Raw genomic sequence first — 22,964 nt, 5'->3', positions numbered from 1 at the left:
CTCCCTGTAGTGAGCTGCTCCTGAGCCTACCTGAGTATACTTTTCAACAAAGGATACTAAGATAACAAAGCAAATTAGGTAATAGAAGCAATTTGGAAAATGAAATGCTCGATCTAAATCGTGAAACAAACTAATTGGGATTCATGTCTAAAAAAGTAAAATAATAGATAGAAAATATCTGTCTGAGAAATACACAAACTGATTTATGGTAAGGTTATAAAAACTAGATCATGTGATATAAAAACTAGATAATGTGATATAGAAACTAGATCATATGATATAAAAACTAGATCATGTTATATAAACACTAGACCATGTGATATATAAACACTAGATCATGTGATATATAAACACTAGATCATGTGATAGAAACACTAGACCATGTGATATACAAACACTAGACCATGTGATATACAAACACTAGACCATGTGATATACAAACACTAGACCATGTGATATACAAACACTAGATCATGTGATATATAAACACTAGATCATGTGATATATAAACACTAGATCATGTGATATATAAACACTAGATCATGTGATATATAAACACTAGATCATGTGATATATAAACACTAGATCATGTGATATATAAACACTAGATCATGTGATATATAAACACTAGATCATGTGATATATAAACACTAGATCATGTGATATATAAACACTAGATCATGTGATATAAACACTGAATCTGCTTTATTTGTACAGATGAAGATAACGCTGATATAGTGAAATCTGAGAATACAGAAGATCAGTGTGTGAGGCGTCAGCTGGGAGTCCCGGGTGAGGAAAACAGTGACGGTATCAGCCCAGGTGAGTGGGCATGTGTGATGTGTCTGAGGGACGTAGGTTACAGATGAGTGCGCATGTGTGTTGTGTCTGAGGCACACAGGTTACAAGTGAGTGTGCACGTATGTTGTGTCTGAGGCTCACAGGTTAGAAGTGAGTATGCACGTATGTTGAATCTAAGGCACGCAGGTTACAGGTGAGTGTGCACGTGTAAGGTGTCTCAGACACATCATGTGTGCACACTCACTTGTAACCTGTGTGCCTCAGATACAACATGTGTGCACACTCACTTCTAACCTGTTTACCTCAGACATGCAGGTTACAAGTGAGTGTGCAGACATGTTGTGTCTGAGACCATGTGATATAAACACTAGACCATGTGATATAAAGACTAGATCATGTGATATATAAACACTAGGTCATGTAATATATAAACACTAGATCATGTGATATATAAACACTAGGTCATGTAATATATAAACACTAGATCATGTGATATATAAACACTAGGTCATGTGATATATAAACACTAGATCATGTGATATATAAACACTAGATCATGTGATATAAACACTAGGTTGTGATATATAAACACTAGGTCATGTGATATAAACACTAGGTCATGTGATATAAACACTAGGTCATGTGATATAAACACTAGACCATGTGAAATAAACACTAGACCTTGTGAAATAAACACTAGACCTTGTGAAATAAACACTAGACCATGTGATATAAACACTAGACCTTGTGAAATAAACACTAGACCTTGTGAAATAAACACTAGACCTTGTGAAATAAACACTAGACCTTGTGATATAAACACTAGACCATGTGAAATAAACACTAGACCATGTGATATAAAGACTAGATTGTGTGATATAAACACTAGACCATGTGATATAAAGACCAGACCATGTGATATAAAGACCAGACCATGTGATATAAAGACTAGATCATGTGATATAAAGACTAGATCATGTGATATAAAGACTAGACCATGTGATATAAACACCAGACCATGTGATATAAACACCAGACCATGTGATATAAACACCAGACCATGTGATATAAACACCAGACCATGTGATATAAACACCAGACCATGTGATATAAACACCAGACCATGTGATATAAACACCAGATCATGTGATATATAAACACTAGATCATGTGATATATAAACACTAGGTCATGTGATATATAAACACTAGGTCATGTGATATATAAACACTAGGTCATGTGATATATAAACACTAGACCATGTGATATATAAACACTAGACCATGTTAAATAAACACTAGACCTTGTGATATAAACACTAGACCATGTGATATAAAGACTAGATTGTGTGATATAAACACTAGACCTTGTGATATAAACACTAGATCATGTGATATAAACACTAGACCATGGCTGCGTTCGGGCAGCGCTCAGGAGCTAGTGGGGGTGCTTCTCTCCCAGCGATGATGTGGCGCTAGGTGACGTCACAAGCAAGGGAGCTTAGAAAAAACGTTCGCATGCGCATTCCGCAAAGGGATCTGCTGTACAATAATGGACTGCGCATGCGAACGTTTTTACTAAGCTCCTGCTTGTAGCTGTTACACAACACCGGTGTTATGCCGATAATGATTTCCCCAGTCTCTTCGTAAACATCGGAACTCTGACCCACCTCCATTCAGCTGCTCTAAGCTCAGCCCCTGTAGCTTATCCTGCACTGAATAGTGGTGGGTCAGAGTTGCGATGTTTGCCAAGAGACTGAGGAAATCATTCTCGGCATAACATCGGATAAGTCTGACAGCAGCATTTAGTACAGGGCAAACTGGGGATAGGTTAAGTAACCTATCTCCACTTTGCCCTCCTGTACTAAATGCTGCTGTCAGACTTATCCGCCTCACCTGTCCCTCCTCTGCTGCTTATAAAAACATGGCAGTCTCCACAGCAACATGTGTGTGGAGGCTGCCATGTTGCCAAGCGTCTGAGCTTGCTCTGAAAAGTCCCAGCTTTTCCAGCACGCTGGAAGCGCTGGGACTTACGTCATCAGAGCGCTCAAAAAACGCCAGGCATCTCACTTGCAAGTGTGAGAAAAACGCTCCAAGCGAGTCCCAGTTCGCTTGGAGCGCTGCCCGAACGCGCCCCATGTGATATAAAGACTAGGTCATGTGATATAAAGACCAGACCATGTGATATAAACACCAGACCATGTGATATAAAGACTAGATCATGTGATATAAAGACTAGACCATGTGATATAAACACCAGACCATGTGGTATATAAACACCAGACCATGTGATATATAAACACCAGATCATGTGATATATAAACACTAGATCATGTGATATATAAACACTAGATCATGTGATATAAACACTGAATCTGCTTTATTTGTACAGATGAAGTTAACGCTGATATAGTGAAATCTGATAATACAGAAGATCTGTGTGTGAGGCGTCAAGTGGGTGCCCCGGGTGAGGAAAACAGTGACAGTATCAGCCCAGGTGAGTGTGCACGTGTGATGTGTCTGAGGCACACAGGTTACAGCTGATTGTGCACATGTGTTGTGTCTGAGGCACATAGGTTACAGGTGAGTGTGCACGTGTGTTGTGTCTGTGGCACATAGGTTACAGGTGAGTGTGCACGTATGTTGTATCTAAATGACACAGGTTAAAGGTGACCCTGCAAGCATGTTGTGTCTGAGGCACGCAGGATACAGGTGAGTGTACATGTGTGGTGTGTCTGAGTTACACAGGTTACAAGTGAGTGTGCACCTATGTTGTGTCTGAGGCACACAGGATACAAGTGAGTGTGCATGCATACTGTGTCTAAGGCACACAGGTTACAAGTGAGTGTGCACGTATGTTGTGTCTGAGGCACACAGGTTACAAGTGAGTGTGCACGCATGTTGTGTCTGAGGCACACAGGTTACAGGTAAGTGTGCACCTATGTTGTGTCTAAGGCACACAGGTTATAGGTAAGTGTGCACATGTGAGGTGTCTGAGGCACGCAGGTAACAAGTGAGTGTGCACGTATACTGTGTCTGAGGCACACAGGTTACAAGTGAGTGTGCACACGAGTTATGTCTGAGGCACACAGGTTACAAGTGAGTGTACACATATGTTGTGTCTGAGGCACACAAGTTACAAGTGAGTGTGCACGTATGTTGTGTCTGAGGCACACAGATTACAAGTGAGTGTGCACGCATGTTGAATCTGAGGCACGCAGGTTACAGGTGAGTGTGCATGTGTAAGGTGTCTCAGACACATCATGTGTGCACACTCACTTGTAACCTGTGTGCCTCAGATACAACATGTGTGAACATTCACTTCTAACCTGTTTACCTCAGACATGCAGGTTACAAGGGAGTGGGCACGTATACTGTGTCTGAGGCACACAGGTTACAAGTGAGTGTGCACACATGTATCTGAGGCACACAGGTTACAGGTGAGTATGCACGTATGTTGTGTCTGAGGCACACAGGTTAAGAGTGAGTGTGCACGTATGTTGTGTCTGAGGCACATAGGTTACAAGTGAGTGTACACGTATGTTGTATCTGAGGCACACAGGTTAAGAGTGAGTGTGCACGTATGTTGTGTCTGAGGCACATGGTTACAAGTGAGTGTGCACGTATGTTGTGTCTGAGGCACACAGGTTAAGAGTGAGTGTGCATGTACATTGTGTCTGAGGCACACAGGGTACAAGTGAGTGTGCACATGTATCTAAACTTTACTCATTCGCTATAAATATGTAAGAAATAAGAGGGAGAAAGTACCACAGTGTGAGTTTTTGGTTCTGTTGTCTGTCTGGGAAATCCACAAAATTATAAACACTAGATCATGTGATATAAAGACTAGATCATGTATATAAACACTAGGTCATGTGATATAAACATTACATCATGTGATATAAACACTAGATCATGTGATATAAACACTAGATCATGTGGTATAAACACTAGGTCATGTGATATAAAAACTAGATCATGTGATATAAAAACTAGATCATGTGATATAAAAACTAGGTCATGTGATATAAACACTAGATCATGTGGTATAAACACTAGATCGTGTGATATAAACACTAGATCATGTGATATAAACACTAGATCATGTGATATATAAACACTAGACCATGTGATATATAAACACTAGACCATGTGATATATAAACACTAGACCATGTGATATATAAACACTAGATCATGTGATATATAAACACTAGATCATTTCATATAAAAACCAGATCATGTGATATAAAGACTAGAGTGTGTGATATAAACACTAGATCATGTGACACTAGTTCGTGTGATATAAACACCAGTTCATGTGATATAAACACTAGACCATGTGATGTATAAACACTAGACCATGTGATGTATAAACACTAGATCATGTGATATAAAAACTGAATCTGCTTTATTTGTACAGATAAAGATAACGCTGATATAGTGAAATCTGAGAATACAGAGGATCAGTGTGTGAGGAGTCAGCTGGGAGTCCCGGGTGAGGAAAACAGTATCAGCCCAGGTGAGTGTGCAAGTGTGTTGTGTCTGAGGGACGTAGGTTACAGGTGAGTGTGCACGTGTGTTGTGTGTGAGGGACGTAGGTTACAGGTGAGTGTGCACGTGTGTTGTGTCTGAGGCACACAGGTTACAAGTGAGTATGCACGTATGGTGTGTCTGAGGCACACAGGTTACAGGTGAGTGTGCACGTATGGTGTCTCTGTGGCACGCAGGTTACAAGTGAGTGCACGTATGGTGTGTCTGAAGCACACAGGTTACAAGTGGGTGTGCACTCACTTGTAACCTGTGTGCCTCAGACACAACATGTGTACACACTCACTTGTAACCTGTGTGCCTCAGACACAACATGTGTGCACACTCACTTGTAACCTGTGTGCCTCAGACACAACATGTGTGCACACTCACTTGTAACCTGCATGTCTGAGGCACACAGGTTACAAGTGAGTGTGCACGTGTGTTGTGTCTGAGGGACGTAGGTTACAAGTGAGTGTGCACTAACGTTGTGTCTGAGACACACAGGTTACAAGCTATAAATATGTAAGAAATAAGAGGGAGCAAGTACCACACTGAGTTTTTGGTTCTGTTGTTTGTCTGGGAAATACACAAAGTTATAAACACTAGATCATGTGACATAAACACTAGATCATGTGATAATAACAAAGCAAATTAGGTAATAGAAGCAATTTGGAAAATTAAATGCTCGATCTAAATCGTGAAACAAACTAATTGGGATTCATGTCTAAAAAAGTAAAATAATAGATAGAAAATATCTGTCTGAGAAATACACAAACTGATTTATGGTAAGGTTATAAAAACTAGATCATGTGATATAGAAACTAGATCATGTGATATAAACACTAGACCATGTGATATAAACACTAGATCATGTGATATATAAACACTAGATCATGTCATATAAATACTAGACCATGTGATATACAAACACTAGACCATGTGATATACAAACACTAGACCATGTGATATACAAACACTAGACCATGTGATATACAAACACTAGACCATGTGATATACAAACACTAGACCATGTGATATACAAGCACTAGACCATGTGATATACAAACAATAGACCATGTGATATACAAACGCTAGATCATGTGATATATAAACGCTAGATCATGTGATATAAACGCTAGATCATGTGATATATAAACGTTAACACTAGATCATGTGATATACAAACACTAGACCATGTGATATACAAACACTAGACCATGTGATATACAAACACTAGACCATGTGATATACAAACGCTAGATCATGTGATATACAAACGCTAGATCATGTGATACAAACGCTAGATCATGTGATATAAACGCTAGATCATGTGATATAACCAATAGACCATGTGATATAAACAATAGATCATGTGATATAAACACTAGATCATGTGATATAAATACTAGATTGTGTGATATAAAGACTAGACCATGTGAAATAAACACTAGATCATGTGATATAAACACTGAATCTGCTTTATTTGTACAGATGAAGATAACGCTGATATAGTGAAATCTGAGAATACAGAAGATCAGTGTGTGAGGCGTCAGCTGGGAGTCCCGGGTGAGGATAACAGTGACGGTATCAGCCCAGGTGAGTGCATGTGTGATGTGTCTGAGGGACGTAGGTTACAGATGAGTGCGCATGTGTGTTGTGTCTGAGGCACATAGGTTACAGGTGAGTGTGCACATGTGTTGTGTCTGAGGCACACAGGTTACAAGTGAGTGTGCACGTATGTTGTGTCTGAGGCTCACAGGTTACAAGTGAGTATGCACGTATGTTGAATCTAAGGCACGCAGGTTACAGGTGAGTGTGCACGTGTAAGGTGTCTCAGACACATCATGTGTGCACACTCACTTGTAACCTGTGTGCCTCAGATACAACATGTGTGCACACTCACTTCTAACCTGTTTACCTCAGACATGCAGGTTACAAGTGAGTGTGCAGACATGTTGTGTCTGAGACCATGTGATATAAACACTAGACCATGTGATATAAAGACTAGATCATGTGATATATAAACACTAGGTCATGTAATATATAAACACTAGATCATGTGATATATAAACACTAGGTCATGTGATATATAAACACTAGATCTTGTGATATATAAACACTAGATCTTGTGATATATAAACACTAGATCATGTGATATATAAACACTAGATCATGTGATATATAAACACTAGGTCATGTGATATATAAACACTAGGTCATGTGATATAAACACTAGATCATGTGATATAAACACTAGGTCGTGATATATAAACACTAGGTCAAGTGATATAAACACTAGACCATGTGATATAAACACTAGACCATGTGATATAAACACTAGACCATATGAAATAAACACTAGACCATGTGAAATAAAAACTAGACCATGTGATATAAAGACTAGACCATGTGATATAAAGACTAGACCGTGTGATATAAAGACTAGATTGTGTGATATAAAGACTAGATTGTGTGATATAAACACTAGATCATGTGATATAAAGACTAGACCATGTGATATAAAGACTAGGTCATGTGATATAAAGACCAGACCATGTGATATAAACACCAGATCATGTGATATAAACACTAGATCATGTGATATAAAGACTAGACCATGTGATATAAACACCAGACCATGTGATATAAACTCTAGATCATGTGATATATAAACACTAGATCATGTGATATAAACACTGAATCTGCTTTATTTGTACAGATGAAGTTAACGCTGATATAGTGAAATCTGAGAATACAGAAGATCTGTGTGTGAGGCGTCAAGTGGGTGCCCCGGGTGAGGAAAACAGTGACAGTATCAGTCCAGGTGAGTGTGCACGTGTGATGTGTCTGAGGCACACAGATTACAAGTGAGTGTGCACGCATGTTGAATCTGAGGCACACAGGTTACAGGTAAGTGTGCATGTATATTTTTGTGTCTGAGGCACGCAGGTTACAGGTGAGTGTGCACGTGTAAGGTGTCTCAGACACATCATGTGTGCACACTCACTTGTAACCTGTGTGTCTCAGATACAACATGTGTGAACATTCACTTCTAACCTGTTTACCTCAGACATGCAGGTTACAAGGGAGTGGGCACGTATACTGTGTCTGAGGCACACAGGTTACAAGTGAGTGTGCACACATGTATCTGAGGCACACAGGTTACAGGTGAGTATGCACGTATGTTGTGTATGAGGCACACAGGGTACAAGTGAGTGTGCACGTATGTTGTATCTGAGGCACACAGGTTAAGAGTGAGTGTGCACGTATGTTGTGTCTGAGGCACATAGGTTACAAGTGAGTGTGCACGTATGTTGTGTCTGAGGCACACAGGTTAAGAGTGAGTGTGCACGTATGTTGTATCTGAGGCACACAGGGTACAAGTGAGTGTGCACACATGTTGTATCTGAGGCACACAGGTTAAGAGTGAGTGTGCACGTACGTTGTGTCTGAGGCACACAGGTTACAAGTGAGTGTGCAATCGTATCTAAACTTTACTCATTCGCTATAAATATGTAAGAAATAAGGGGGAAAAAGTACCACAGTGTGAGTTTTTGGTTCTGTTGTCTGTCTGGGAAATCCACAAAATTATAAACACTAGATCATGTGATATAAAGACTAGATCATGTATATAAACACTAGGTCATGTGATATAAACATTAGATCATGTGATATAAACACTAGATCATGTGATATAAACACTAGGTCATGTGATATAAAAACTAGATCATGTGATATAAACACTAGGTCATGTGATATAAACACTAGGTCATGTGATATAAAAACTAGATCATGTGATATAAACACTAGGTCATGTGATATAAACACTATATCATGTGGTATAAACACTAGATCGGGTGATATAAACACCAGTTCATGTGATATATAAACACCAGTTCATGTGATATATAAACACTAGATCATGTGATATATAAACACTAGATCATGTGATATATAAACAGTAGATCATGTGATATATAAACACTAGATCATGTGGTAAAAAAACTAGATCATGTGATATAAACACTAGATTGTGTGATATAAACACTAGACCATGTGATATAAACACTAGACCATGTGATATAAACACTAGACCATGTGATATAAACACTAGACCATGTGATATAAACACTAGACCATGTGATATATAAACACTAGATCATGTGATATAAACACTAGATCATGTGACACTAGTTCGTGTGATATAAACACCAGTTCATGTGATATAAACACTAGACCATGTGATGTATAAACACTAGACCATGTGATGTATAAACACTAGATCATGTGATATAAAAACTGAATCTGCTTTATTTGTACAGATAAAGATAACGCTGATATAGTGAAATCTGAGAATACAGAGGATCAGTGTGTGAGGAGTCAGCTGGGAGTCCCGGGTGAGGAAAACAGTGACAGTATGAGCCCAGGTGAGTGTGCACGTGTGATGTGTCTGAGGCACGCAGGTTATAAGTGAGTGTGCACGTGTGTTGTGTCTGAGGGACGTAGGTTACAGGTGAGTGTGCACGTGTGTTGTGTCTGAGGGACGTAGGTTACAGGTGAGTGTGCACGTGTGTTGTGTCTGAGGGACGTAGGTTATAGGTGAGTGTGCACGTGTGATGTGTCTGAGGGATGCAGGTTACAGGTGAGTGTGCACGTGTGATGTGTCTGAGGGATGCAGGTTAAAGGTGAGTGTGCATGTGTGTTGTGTCTGAGGGATGCAGGTTACAGGTGAGTGTGCACGTGTGTTGTGTCTGAGGGATGCAGGTTACAGGTGAGTGTGCACGTATGGTGTGTCTGAGGCACACAGGTTACAGGTGAGTGTGCACGTATGGTGTCTCTGTGGCACGCAGGTTACAAGTGAGTGTGCACGTATGGTGTGTCTGAAGCACACAGACACAACATGTGTGCACACAGATTTGTAACCTGTGTGCCTCAGACACACCATACGTGCACACTCACTTGTAACCTGTGTGCCTCAGACACAACATGTGTGCACACTCACTTGTAACCTGTGTGCCTCAGACATGCAGGTTACAAGTGAGTGTGCTCGTGTGTTGTGTCTGAGGGACGTAGGTTATAGGTGAGTGTGCACACATGTTGCGTCTGAGGCACACAGGTTACAAGTGAGTGTGCACTAACGTTGTGTCTGAGACACACAGGTTACAAGCTATAAATATGTAAGAAATAAGAGGGAGCAAGTACCACACTGAGTTTTTGGTTCTGTTGTTTGTCTGGAAAATACACAAAGTTATAAACACTAGATCATGTGACATAAACACTAGATCATGTGACATAAACACTAGATCATGTGACATAAACACTAGATCATGTGATATATAAACACTAGATCATGTAATATAAACACTAGATCATGTGATATATAAACACTAGATCATGTGACATAATTACTAGATCATGTGATATATAAACACTAGATCATGTGACATATAAACACTAGATCATGTGACAAACACTAGGTCATGTGACATACACACTAGATCATGTGACATATAAACACTAGATCATGTGATATAACCACTAGGTCATGTGACATAAACACTAGGTCATGTGACATAAACACTAGATCATGTGATATAAACACTGAATCTGCTTTATTTGTACAGATGAAGATAACACTGATATAGTGAAATCTGAGAATACAGAAGATCAGTGTGTGAGGCGTCAGCTGGGAGTCCCGGGTGAGGAAAACGGTGACAGTATCAGCCCAGGTGAGTGTGCACGTGTGATGTGTCTGAGGCTCACAGGTTACAAGTGAGTGTGCACGTGTGTTGTGTCTGAGGCACACAGGTTACAAGTGAGTGTGCACTCATCATGTTGTGTCTGAGGCACGCAGGTTACAGGGGAATGTGCACGTATATTATATCTGAGGCACGCAGGTTACAAGTGAGTGTGCACGTATATTGTATCTGAGGCACACAGGTTACAAGTGAGTGTGCACACATGTGTCTGAGGCACGCAGGTTACAAGTGAGTGTGCACGTATATTGTATCTGAGGCACGCAGGTTACAAGTGAGTGTGCACACATGTTGTGTCTGAGGCACGCAGGTTACAAGTGAGTGTGCACGTATATAGTATCTGAGGCACATAGGTTACAGGTGAGTGTGCATGTATATTGTATCTGAGGCACGCAGGTTACAAGTGAGTGTGCACGAATATTGTATCTGAGGCACATAGGTTACAGGTGAGTGTGCACGTATGTTGTGTCTGAGGCACACAGGTTATATGTGAGTGTGCATGTGTGTTGTGTCTGAGACACGCAGGTTACAAGTGAGTGTGCACACATGTTGTGTCTGAGGCACGCAGGTTACAGGTGAGTGTGCACATATATTGTATCTGTTGTATCTGAGGCACACAGGTTACAGGTGAGTGTGCACGTATATTGTATCTGAGGCACGCAGGTTACAGGTGAGTGTGCACGTATATTGTATCTGAGGCAGGCAGGTTATATGTGAGTGTGCTATTGTTTGTATTCTTTAGTTTAAAAGAGCAGAACATTGTAAATAATCTTTTTACATGCACATGATATTGCATTTAAAATATAAAAATAGATTTCGTTCTAATGATACGATGAGTCCACGGATCATCTAATTACTATTGGGAATATCACTCCTGCCCAGTAGGAGGCGGCAAAGAGCACCACAGCAAAGCTGTTAAATATCACCTCCCCTCCTTCCCACCCCAGTCATTCTCTTTGCCTACGTTAGAGAAAGGAAGAGGTAAAGTTAGGTGTTAGATAAGATTCTTCAAGCAAGATTTCATTATTTTTCAGCAGTGCAAGATTGTTCTGCTTTGTCCTAGGGTGTAGCCGTAGTCCATTTCAGTCTCTTCAGTAGAGCAGTGGTGGCTTTCAAGCAATGGGAACTTAGGGGGTATAATCGTCACTGCGCCTCCCATGTAGTTAATGCTGCCCTAACTTAAAAGCCTTAGTAAGATTACTCAGTCTTTGTTTTTTCTACCACAGGTGCATGTGAGGGAGCATGCCTCTCAAACCTAGTGAGCTGCCCTGCTGCCAGGCAGATTTCATAGAGGTAAGTGCTAAGTTTATTTTGCTAGGAGACATGCAAAAAAATATTGGCACTTTAACAGTCTATCTGTTGGAACTCATTTATCCTATCGTGGGTTATAGGACATGACAGGCAGTTTGTGCAGACACTGGGGACGTGAGGAAGGAACTATAGCTCTTTTTTATTATGCAGCTTATGGTGGTTTTACTCTCCCAGCGACTTCATTTTCAAAGTTAATGTCAGACGGGAGTTTCTGTTTGTAACGCCCACAATGGGCAGGTCTGTTTTTAGAAGCGGCAAAGAATTTGTGCGCTTTCCTTCATCCCTTCTCAGTTCCGGTGTGTCGGAGGTGCTTCGCATAGGTGCGGTTCCACTTTCTGTGGGAAGTGATTAAAAAAACAGAAAGCGTATACAGAGTGGAGCAGTTCTTATAGAGTTCTAATCTTTTATTAACAGGAGTTGGGCAGTTATCTATCCGGCGGTCAGCAGGACAGGTAGGCACCTCAGCAGGAAAGCTGTCTGAGGTGTAGAGGCTGTCTGGGTGGTTATAATATGGTTTTTTTTGTGGAATCACACATAAAAAAGATTATCGTTTAAAATTTAAAGGGACAGTACCGTTTTTTGTGATAAAAGTTAAAAGTCAAATAAAAGCATTTTATTTTTCTTTTGGTTAATTCTTGAGTAAAGATGGACCAAGAGGCCCTGCAGAATGTTACATGTTCTTTATGTTTTGATGCTAATGTGGAACCACCAATCCCTTTCTGTTCCTCATGTATTGAGAGAACCAGGGGCGAAACTACAGGGGGTGCAGAGGTCGCAATTGTGACTGGGCCCCCAAGGGTGGGGGACCAGCTTAAAATAAATAAATAAATAAATTTTAAAAGTTGACCTGCCACTGCCTGCACTGATATCATGTGAGTGTGACATGATGCTTCACTAGTGTCTCTGACTACAGGGGTTAGTGTTTCTGTTTTACCCATTGATGTTTATGTATGTGTATGTGTGTATGTATGTGACTGTGTGTATTTATGTATGTGTGTGTGTGTGTGTGTGTATGTTTGTGTGTGTACCAGCAAATTACAGACCTTGTTACTACAGCATGGGGGGAGGGGTAAACAGTGTCAGTCTATACAGTACCACTATATACAGTACGGGGGGGCTGGACCATATCACAGACTACTGTGGTCACTTTATAAAGTACTGGGGCGGGTAGGGTCAGGCCAGCCATCTCACCGGCAGATTACAGACTGTGTCACTGACTCACTATATACAGTACTGGTGGGTTAAACAGTGTCACTATATACAGTAATAGGAGTCAGACCATCTCACAGACTGTGGGCACAGGGTAACTCCTTTTGCAGACATGTAATCTGATTCACATTTTTTTTCTGTGTTAAATGTTAAAAAAAATAATATCAAATTCACTTTTTTTTGGGGGGGGGGGGCTTCTTAGATTCTTGCACCTGGGCCCTGTGTTTTCTAGTTACGCCTCTGGAGAGAACATTGAATTATAGGGATAGGCTGTTTGACTCTGAGCCAGCATTGTCTATTGTGGATGCTGTTCAGGGGTCTCCTGCAAATGTTCAAGATATGCCGCAGCTTTCTCTTCATATGTCCCAAAATTTGTCGCCCATACATACAGTGCCCTGCGCTTCCTCACAAGCTCTGGTAGGAGTTTCATTGCAAGACATCGCTTCCCTTATGTCTTCTGCGGTAACTGATGTGTTGTCTGCCTTTCCCATGCTGCAGGGAAAGCGAAAGAGGAAATCTAAGGATTTAGGGAGTTAGGTGTCTGACACAGTCATGGTTATCCAGAATCTTCCTTCCCAGAAATCTGAGAAGGAAGGTACTTTGGTGGCATCTGAGGGTGAAATCTCAGACTCAGTGTAACTCCTTCTTGTGATGCTGAAGTGGTATCATTTAGATTTAAGCTTGAGCACCTCCGTTTGGCTACCTTGGACCATTCCGAAACTACCATAGTAGTCAATCTAAGAAGTCCAGTAAACTTACCAAGTATTTTGATGTACCTTCCATGGTGGAGGTTTTTCCTGTACCAGATCGGGCTACAGAGATTATCGCTAGGGAATGGGAGAGACCGGGTATCCCTTTTTCTCCATCCACTATTTTTAAGAAGATATTTCTTATTGCTGACTCTAAGTTTCGAAACTTCAAGGGTAAGCCTTCCTCTCCCTCTACAAAGCAGGAACAGTCCAAGCCTTCCTGGAGGTCCAATCAGTCTTGGAACAAGGGAAAGCAATCTAAGAAGCCCGCTACTGACTCAAAATCAGCATGAAGGGTCTGCCCCCGATCCGGTACCGGATCTTGTGGGGGCAGACTTTCATTCTTCGCTCAGGCTTGGGTTCGGGACGTTCAGGATCCCTGGGCGGTAGACATTGTGTCCCAGGGATACAAACTAGAGTTAAAGACCTTTCCTCCCAGGGACAGGTTTCTGCTCTCAAGATTATCTGTAGACCAGATAAAAAGAGAGGCGTTCTTACACTGTGTTCGGGACCTCTCCGACATGGTAGTGATAGTTCCTGTTCCAGTACAGGAGCAGGGTCTGGGTTTTTACTCCAGTCTGTTAGTGGTTCCCAAAAAAGAGGGAACCTTCAGACCAATTTTAGAACTCAAAAGTCTAAACAAATTCCTCAGAGTACCGTCCTTCAAGATGGAAACTATTTGTTCCATTCTTCCCTTGGTTCAAGAGGGTCAATTCATGACAACAGTAGACTTAAAGGATGCGTACCTGCATGTTCCCATTCACAGGGATCATCACAGGTTTCTGAGGTTCGCTTTTCTAGACAAACACTTCCAGTTTGTGGCTCTTCCATTCGGCCTTGCCACAGCTCCCAGAATTTTTTCAAAAGTCCTGGGATCTCTGTTGGCGGTGCTCCGGTTACGGGAGTTGCAGTGGCTCCTTACCTGGACGACATTCTGGTTCAGGTGCCATCCTTTCAACAAGCGAACTCCCACAAGGAGATGTTGTTATCCTTCCTGTGCTCTCACGGATGGAAGGTGAATCTGGGAAAGAGTTCCTTAATTCCAGCTACAAGGGTAGTTTTCTTGGGAACCATAATAGATTCCCTATCGATGAAAATATTTCTGACAGAAAGATCTTCGATTCTTGTCTGGTGCTTCAGTCTTCTCCTTGGCCATCAGTGGCTCATTTGTATGGAGGTAATCAGTCTGATGGTAGCTGCCATGGACATCATTCCGTTTGCCCGTTTCCACCTCAGACCCTTGCAGTTATGCATGCTCAGACAATGGAATGGGGATTATGCGGATCTGTCTTCGAGATTACATCTGGATCAGGAGACAAGTCATTCTCTTCTTTGGTGGTTGTCTCAGGAACATCTCTCCCAGGAAACCTGCTTCCGCAGACCCACCTGGGTGATTGTGACTACGGACGCCAGCCTGCTGGGATGTGGAGCAGTCTGGGGCTCACTAAGAGCTCAGGGGACATAGACTCGGGAGGAGTTTGTTCTCCCTATAAACATTCTAGAGCTGAGGGCAATCTTCAATGCTCTTCTGGCCTGGCTTCAGTTAGCTTCAGCCCGGTTTATCAGGTTCCAGTCGGACAACATAACTTCAGTGGCTTACATCAACCATCAGGGAGGAACTCAGAGTTCTTTGGCCATGACAGAGGTAGTAAAAAATGGGGGTTCCCTCAAGCGCCTACCCAGGCGGAGGCAAAGGGTTTAGTAGCAGAGAACCGATGAAATAGTAAAATCACTTATACCAGTAGATACAATAAAATTACTTGTATAATATAACTATGATAGAATTAAATACAATGATACAATAATCATGGATCCATGATGTTAATACATAATATTAATACAGAAAGACAAATAAAAACAACAATAATGTAAGAACAATATATAAGAGAACAATGAATTGCACAATAAAATGACAATGGATTGCACAATAAAAATGACAATGAATGGCACAATAAAAATTGATTGCACAATAATAAAACCAATGGTCTGGATAGCACAATGATATGGTGATTTAGACCAAGTATCTTGAAGAAATAGAATGAGGGCTAGGGATTGAGCCCATCCAAAAATGGACAGTGCAGAAATTGTATATAAGTGACCAATAGATGTCAGTTCCAGTTGTGTAGAAGTGTGGATAGTGTTCAAAAAATACGTATGTAAGTAGTATCCAAAAAAGTTAGATAATGGGTGTGTAGTATTAACCTGAAGTAAATCCTATAAAGCCAGTGATCAAAAATAAAAATGTGAATTCATAGTGTTAATTCATCAAATGAAAAAACAGTAAAAAATCAAAAAATCAGAAACACACTTCTGTGAAAAAATATATAACGTGATTCCTCTGTGAGAAATATTAAATTATAAAAAAATTTATTGTGAAAAAATGGAAAAATATAAAAGTATAAAAATATGGATATATAAAAAACACAGTACCCAGGGTTCTAATTACATCAAATGTTGCTTGTAGTCGATCCCAAAGTATAGTTGATCCCAAAGTGTAGTTGAATCCGTGAATGTGTGAGGGTAAGGAGGGGTAAACAGATAGGTAAACAATGTGATAAAGAACGATATCCACCTATAAATATAAAAGTATATAGTGCAGATAACCTTTTAGAATTAATACACAAATGAAATTAGGCTTACCAATACTCAGTCTACGCGTTTTGGCTCTTCCTAGGCCTGTATCAAGACTAGTGTATTGGATTACCTGGTAGCCTTATAAAGTGTTTAAGGAGGTCAGTGGACCGGAAGTAATCCGCATGGAACTTCCGGTTTTCGGATATCAAACTTTTAGTTATAATTTACTTATTAAGTAAATCTTGGAATAGTCTTTTTGGACAATAGCCAATGCAGAGTGATCAGAGTAGAAATTTGCTCAATATACAGTGATTCGAGCTGACATAAATTTTTCCCCAAGAGAGACGTGACGTCACTTCCGTTTTTTTCGTATCTTACTAGATATTCTGTACTTTTTTTTGTGTTTCTGTACTAGATATTCTAGATAATACTAGATATTACTAGATAATACTTGATAATAGTGACGTCACGTCTCTCTTGGGGAAAAATGAATGTCAGCTCGATTCACTGTATATTAAGCAAATTTCTACTCTGATCACTCTGCATTGGCTATTGTCCAAAAAGACTATTCCAAGATATATTCCAAGAAACTAAAAGTTTGATATCCGAAAACCGGAAGTTCCATGCGGATTACTTCCGGTCCACTGACCTCCTTAAACACTTTATAAGGCTACCAGGTAATCCAATACAATAGTCTTGATAAAGGCCTAGGAAGGGCCGAAACGCGTAGACTGAGTATTGGTAAGCCTAATTTCATTTGTGTATTAATTCTAAAAGGTTATCTGCACTATATACTTTTATATTTATAGGTGGATATCGTTCTTTATCGCATTGTTTACCTATCTGTGGGCCTAACACTCCTTCACCTCACACATTCACGGATTCAACTACACTTTGGGATCAACTATACTTTGGGATTGACTACAAGCAACATTTGATGTAATTAGAACCCTGGGTACTGTGTTTTTTATATATCCATATTTTTATACTTTTATATTTTTACATTTTTTCAGAATAAAAACATTTTTTTAATATTTTTTTAATATTTCTCACAGAGGAATCACGTTATATATTTTTTCACAGAAGTGTGTTTCTGATTTTTTGAGTTTTTACTGTTTTTTCATTTGATGAATTAACACTATGAATCCACATTTTTATTTTTGATCACTGGCTTTATAGGATTTACTTCAGGTTAATACTACACACCCATTATCTAACTTTTTTGGATACTACTTACATACGTATTTTTTGAACACTATCCACACTTCTACACAACTGGAACTGACATCTATTTGTCACTTCTATACAATTTCTGCACTGTCCATTTTTGGATGGGCTCAATCCCTAGCCCTCATTCTATTTCTTCAAGCTACTTGGTCTAAATCACCATATCATTGTGCTATCCAGACCATTTGTTTTATTATTGTGCAATCAATTTTTATTGTGCAATCCATTGTCATTTTATTGTGCAATTCATTGTTCTCTTATATATTGTTCTTACATTATTGTTGTTTTTATTTGTCTTTCTGTATTAATATTATGTATTAACATCATGGATCCATGATTATTGTATCATTGTATTTAATTCTATCATAGTTATATTATACAAGTAATTTTATTGTATCTACTGGTATAAGTGATTTTACTATTTCATCGGTTTCTCTGCTACTAATCCCTTTGCCTCCGCCTGGGTGGGCGCTTGAGGGAACCCCCATTTTTTACTGCGATTTCTATTGGTGGTTACTAGGCATCACTTCCCCTCAGGCTACAAGGGTTTTTTGAGTAGGCGCTAGTCCATTTTTCACATTATTTGTAATTACCATGACAGAGGTAGCCAAGATTATTCAGTGAGCGGAGATCCACAACTGCTGTCTTTCTGTGATCCACATTCCAGGAGTGGACAATTGGGAAGCGGATTTTCTGAGCAGACAGACCTTTCACCCGGGGGAGTGGGAGCTCCATCCGGAAGTGTTTTCCAGCTTGATTCTCAAATGGGGACAGCCGGAACTGGATCTCATGGCATCTCAACAGAATGTCAAGCTCCCGAGGGATCCTCAGGCTGTACTGATAGATGCTCTGGCGGTCCCTTGGAATTTCAGTTTAGCATACCTTTTTCCTCCGTTTGCTCTCCTTCCTCGGGTCATTGCTCAAATCAAACAGGAGAGGGCGTCAGTGATCCTCATTGCTCCGGCGTGGCCTCGCTGGATTTGGTATGCAGACCTAGTGGAGATGTCATCTCTTCCACCTTGGAGACTTCCATTGAGGAAGGACCTTCTACTTCAAGGGCCTTTCCTTCATCCAAATCTAGTTTCTCTGAAGCTGACTGCTTGGAGATTGAACGATTGATTTTATCTTAGCGTGGGTTTTCTGAGTTGGTCATTGAGACCATGATTAAGGCTCGTAAACCTGTGACTAGAAAGATTTACCATAAGATATGGCGTAAATATCTGCATTGGTGTGAATCCAGAGGCTACTCTTGGAGTAGAGTTCGGATTGCTAGAATTTTGTCCGTTCTCCAGAAGGGTCTGGAGAAGGGTTTATCTGCAGGTACTTTGAAGGGTCAAATATCTGCCTTGTCTATTTTGTTGCATAAGCGTCTGGCAGACGTCCCAGACGTGCAATCATTCTGTCAGGCCTTGGTCAGAATCAGGCCTGTGTTTAAATCTGTTACTCCTCCCTGGAATCTTAACCTTGTTCTTAAGGTTCTTCAACAAGCTCCGTTTGAGCCTATGCATTTCTTAGATATTAAATTATTATCTTGGAAAGTTTTGTTTCTTGTTGCAATTTCTCCGCTCCGCAGAGTCTCAGAACTCTCAGCATTGCAGTATGAATCCCCTTATCTTATTTTTCATTCTGATAAGGTAGTTTATGTGTACTAAGTTGGGGTTCCTTCCTAAAGTGGTTTCGGATAGGAAAATTAATCAGGAAATTGTTGTTCCTTCTTTGTGTTCTAACCCTTCTTCTCATAAGGAGCGTCTGCTGCACAACCTAGATGTGGTGCGTGCGTTGAAATTCTATTTACAGGCAATTAAGGATTTTCGCCAGTCTTCGGCTCTGTTTGTTGTTTTCTCTGGGAAACGTAAGGGTAAGAAAGCTACAGCTACTTCTCTTTCTTTGTGGCTGAAGAGTATAATTCGCTTGGCCTATGAAACTGCTGGACAGCAACCTCCTGAGAGAGTCACGGCTCATTCTACGAGGGCGGTTTCCTCTTCCTGGGCATTCAAAAATGAAGCTTCTGTGGAACAGATTTGCAAGGCTGCAACATGGTCCACTCTTCACACTTTTTCCAAATTCTATAAATTTGATACCTTTGCCTCGGTTGAGGCTTCTTTTGGGAGAAAGGTTCTTCAAGCAGTGGTGCCTTCTGTTTAGGTTCCCTGTCTTGTCCCTCCCTTATTATCTGTGTCCTCTAGCTTGGGTATTGATTCCCAATAGTAATTAGATGATCCGTGGACTCACCGTGTCATTAGAAAGAAAACAACATTTATGCTTACCTGATTTATTTATTTATTGACACGGTGAGTCCACGGCCCGTCCTGTTTTTTTGCAAGACAGGTTTTTTGTCGTATTATAAACCTCAGGCACCTCTGCACCTTGTTGCTTCCTTTCTCTCCTTTACTTTGGTCGAATGACTGGGGTTGGAGGGAAGGGAGGTGATATTTAATAGCTTTGCTGTGGTGCTCTTTCCTGCCTCCTGCTGGGCAGGAGTGATATTCCTAATAGTAATTAGACGATCCGAGGACCTTGTCAAGAAATACAAATTTTTTATCAGGTAAGCATAAATTTCATTTTTTTAATTTTAATTTACAATGGTCTATTGTGTGTGTTTATATATATATATATATATATATATTAGATTGTGAGTATGTGATGTGTCTAAGGGATGCAGGTTACAGGTGAGTGTGCACGTTTGATGTGTCTGAGGCACACAGGTTACAGGTGAGTGTGCACGCATGTTGTGTCTGAGGCACACAGGTTACAAGTGAGTGTGCACACATGTGTCTGAGGCACACAGGTTACAAGTGAATGTGCACGTATGTTGTGTCTGAGGCACACAGGGTACAAGTGAGTGTGCACACATGTTGTGTCTGAGGCACACAGGTTACAAGTGAGTGTGCACGTATGTTGTGTCTGAGGCACACAGGGTACAAGGGAGTGTGCACACATGTATCTGAGGCACGCAGGTTACAAGTGAGTGTGCACACATGTTGTGTCTGAGGCACACAGGGTACAAGTGAGTGTGCACACATGTATCTGAGGCACGCAGGTTACAAGTGAGTGTGCACGTATGTTATGTCTGAGGCACACAGGGTACAAGTGAGTGTGCACACATGTTGTGTCTGAGGCACACAGGTTACAAGTGAGTGTGCACGTATGTTGTGTCTGAGGCACACAGGGTACAAGGGAGTGTGTGCACATGTATCTGAGGCACGCAGGTTACAAGTGAGTGTGCACACATGTTGTGTCTGAGGCACACAGGTTACAAGGGAGTGTGTGCACATGTATCTGAGGCACGCAGGTTACAAGTGAGTGTGCACACATGTTGTGTCTGAGGCACACAGGTTACAAGTGAGTGTGCACGTATGTTGTGTCTGAGGCACACAGGTTACAAGTGAGTGTGCACGTATGTTGTGTCTGAGGCACACAGGGTACAAGTGAGTGTGCACACATGTTGTATCTGAGGCACGCAGGTTACAAGTGAGTGTGCACACATGTTGTGTCTGAGGCACACAGGTTACAAGTGAGTGTGCACGTATGTTGTGTCTGAGGCACACAGGGTACAAGGGAGTGTGCACACATGTATCTGAGGCACACAGGGTACAAGTGAGTGTGCACACATGTTGTATCTGAGGCACGCAGGTTACAAGTGAGTGTGCACACATGTTGTATCTGAGGCACACAGGTTACAAGAGAGTGTGCACGTATGTTGTATCTGAGGCACACAGGTTACAAGTGAGTGTGCACGTGTATCTAAATTTTACTCATTAGCTATAAATATGTAAGAAATAAGAGGGAGCAAGTACAACACTGAGTTTTTGGTTCTGATGTCTGTCTGGGAAATACACAAAGTTATAAACACTAAATCATGTGATATATAAACACTTGATCATGTGATATATAAACACTAGACCATGTGATATATAGACACTAGATCATGTGATATAAACACTAGATCATGTGATATAAACACTAGATTATCTGATATAAACACTAGATCATCTGATATAAACACTAAATCGTCTGATATAAACACTAGATCATGTGACATAAGCACTAGATCATGTGATACATAAACACTAGATCATGTGATACATAAACACTAGATCATGTGATACATAAACACTAGATCATGTGATATAAACAATGGATCATGTGATATAAACACTAGATCATGTGACATAAAGACTAGGTCATGTGATATAAAAACTGAATCTGCTTTATTTGTACAGATGAAGATAACGCTGATATAGTGAAATCTGAGAATACAGAAGATCAGTGTGTGAGGCGTCAGCTGGGAGTCCTGGGTGAGGAAAACAGTGACAGTATCAGCCCAGGTGAGTGTGCACGTGTGATGTGTCTGAGGGACGTAGGTTACAGATGAGTGTGCATATGTGATGTGTCTGAGGCTCACAGGTTACAAGTGAGTGTGCACACATGTTGTGTCTGAGGCATGCAGGTTACAGGTGAGTGTGCACGTATGTTGTGTCTGAGGCACACAGGTTACAAGTGAGTGTGCAATCGTATCTAAACTTTACTCATTAGCTATAAATATGTAAGAAATAAGAGGGAAAAAGTACCACAGTGTGAGTATTTGGTGCTGTTGTCTGTCTGGAAAATCCACAAAGTTATAAAAACCAGATCACATGATATAAAGACTAGATAATGTGATATAAAAAACAGATCATTTGATATAAACACTAAATCATGTTGATATCAAAACTCGATCATGTTGATATCAAAACTAGATCATGTGATATAAAAACCAGATCATGTGATATAAAAACCAGATCATGTGATATAAAAACTAGATCAT

General features: G+C 40.6%; 1 protein-coding gene across 1 annotated transcript in view; it reads left to right on the top strand.

Annotated features, from left to right (window-relative positions):
* LOC128666700 (zinc finger protein 250-like) overlaps positions 1-22,964 on the top strand; it is a 174,206-nt gene that overhangs the window by 46,244 nt on the left and 104,998 nt on the right. The window contains exons 3-10 of the mRNA XM_053721439.1: positions 718-822; positions 3,192-3,296; positions 5,222-5,320; positions 6,823-6,927; positions 8,051-8,155; positions 9,654-9,758; positions 10,956-11,060; positions 22,381-22,485. Coding sequence (XP_053577414.1) covers positions 718-822; positions 3,192-3,296; positions 5,222-5,320; positions 6,823-6,927; positions 8,051-8,155; positions 9,654-9,758; positions 10,956-11,060; positions 22,381-22,485 — 834 coding nt within the window. The remainder of the gene's footprint in view (positions 1-717; positions 823-3,191; positions 3,297-5,221; positions 5,321-6,822; positions 6,928-8,050; positions 8,156-9,653; positions 9,759-10,955; positions 11,061-22,380; positions 22,486-22,964) is intronic.

Source organism: Bombina bombina, chromosome 7 (assembly GCF_027579735.1).
Source record: "Bombina bombina isolate aBomBom1 chromosome 7, aBomBom1.pri, whole genome shotgun sequence".
Taxonomy (NCBI): domain Eukaryota; kingdom Metazoa; phylum Chordata; class Amphibia; order Anura; family Bombinatoridae; genus Bombina; species Bombina bombina.
This window is presented reverse-complemented; position numbering and strand designations above follow the sequence as displayed.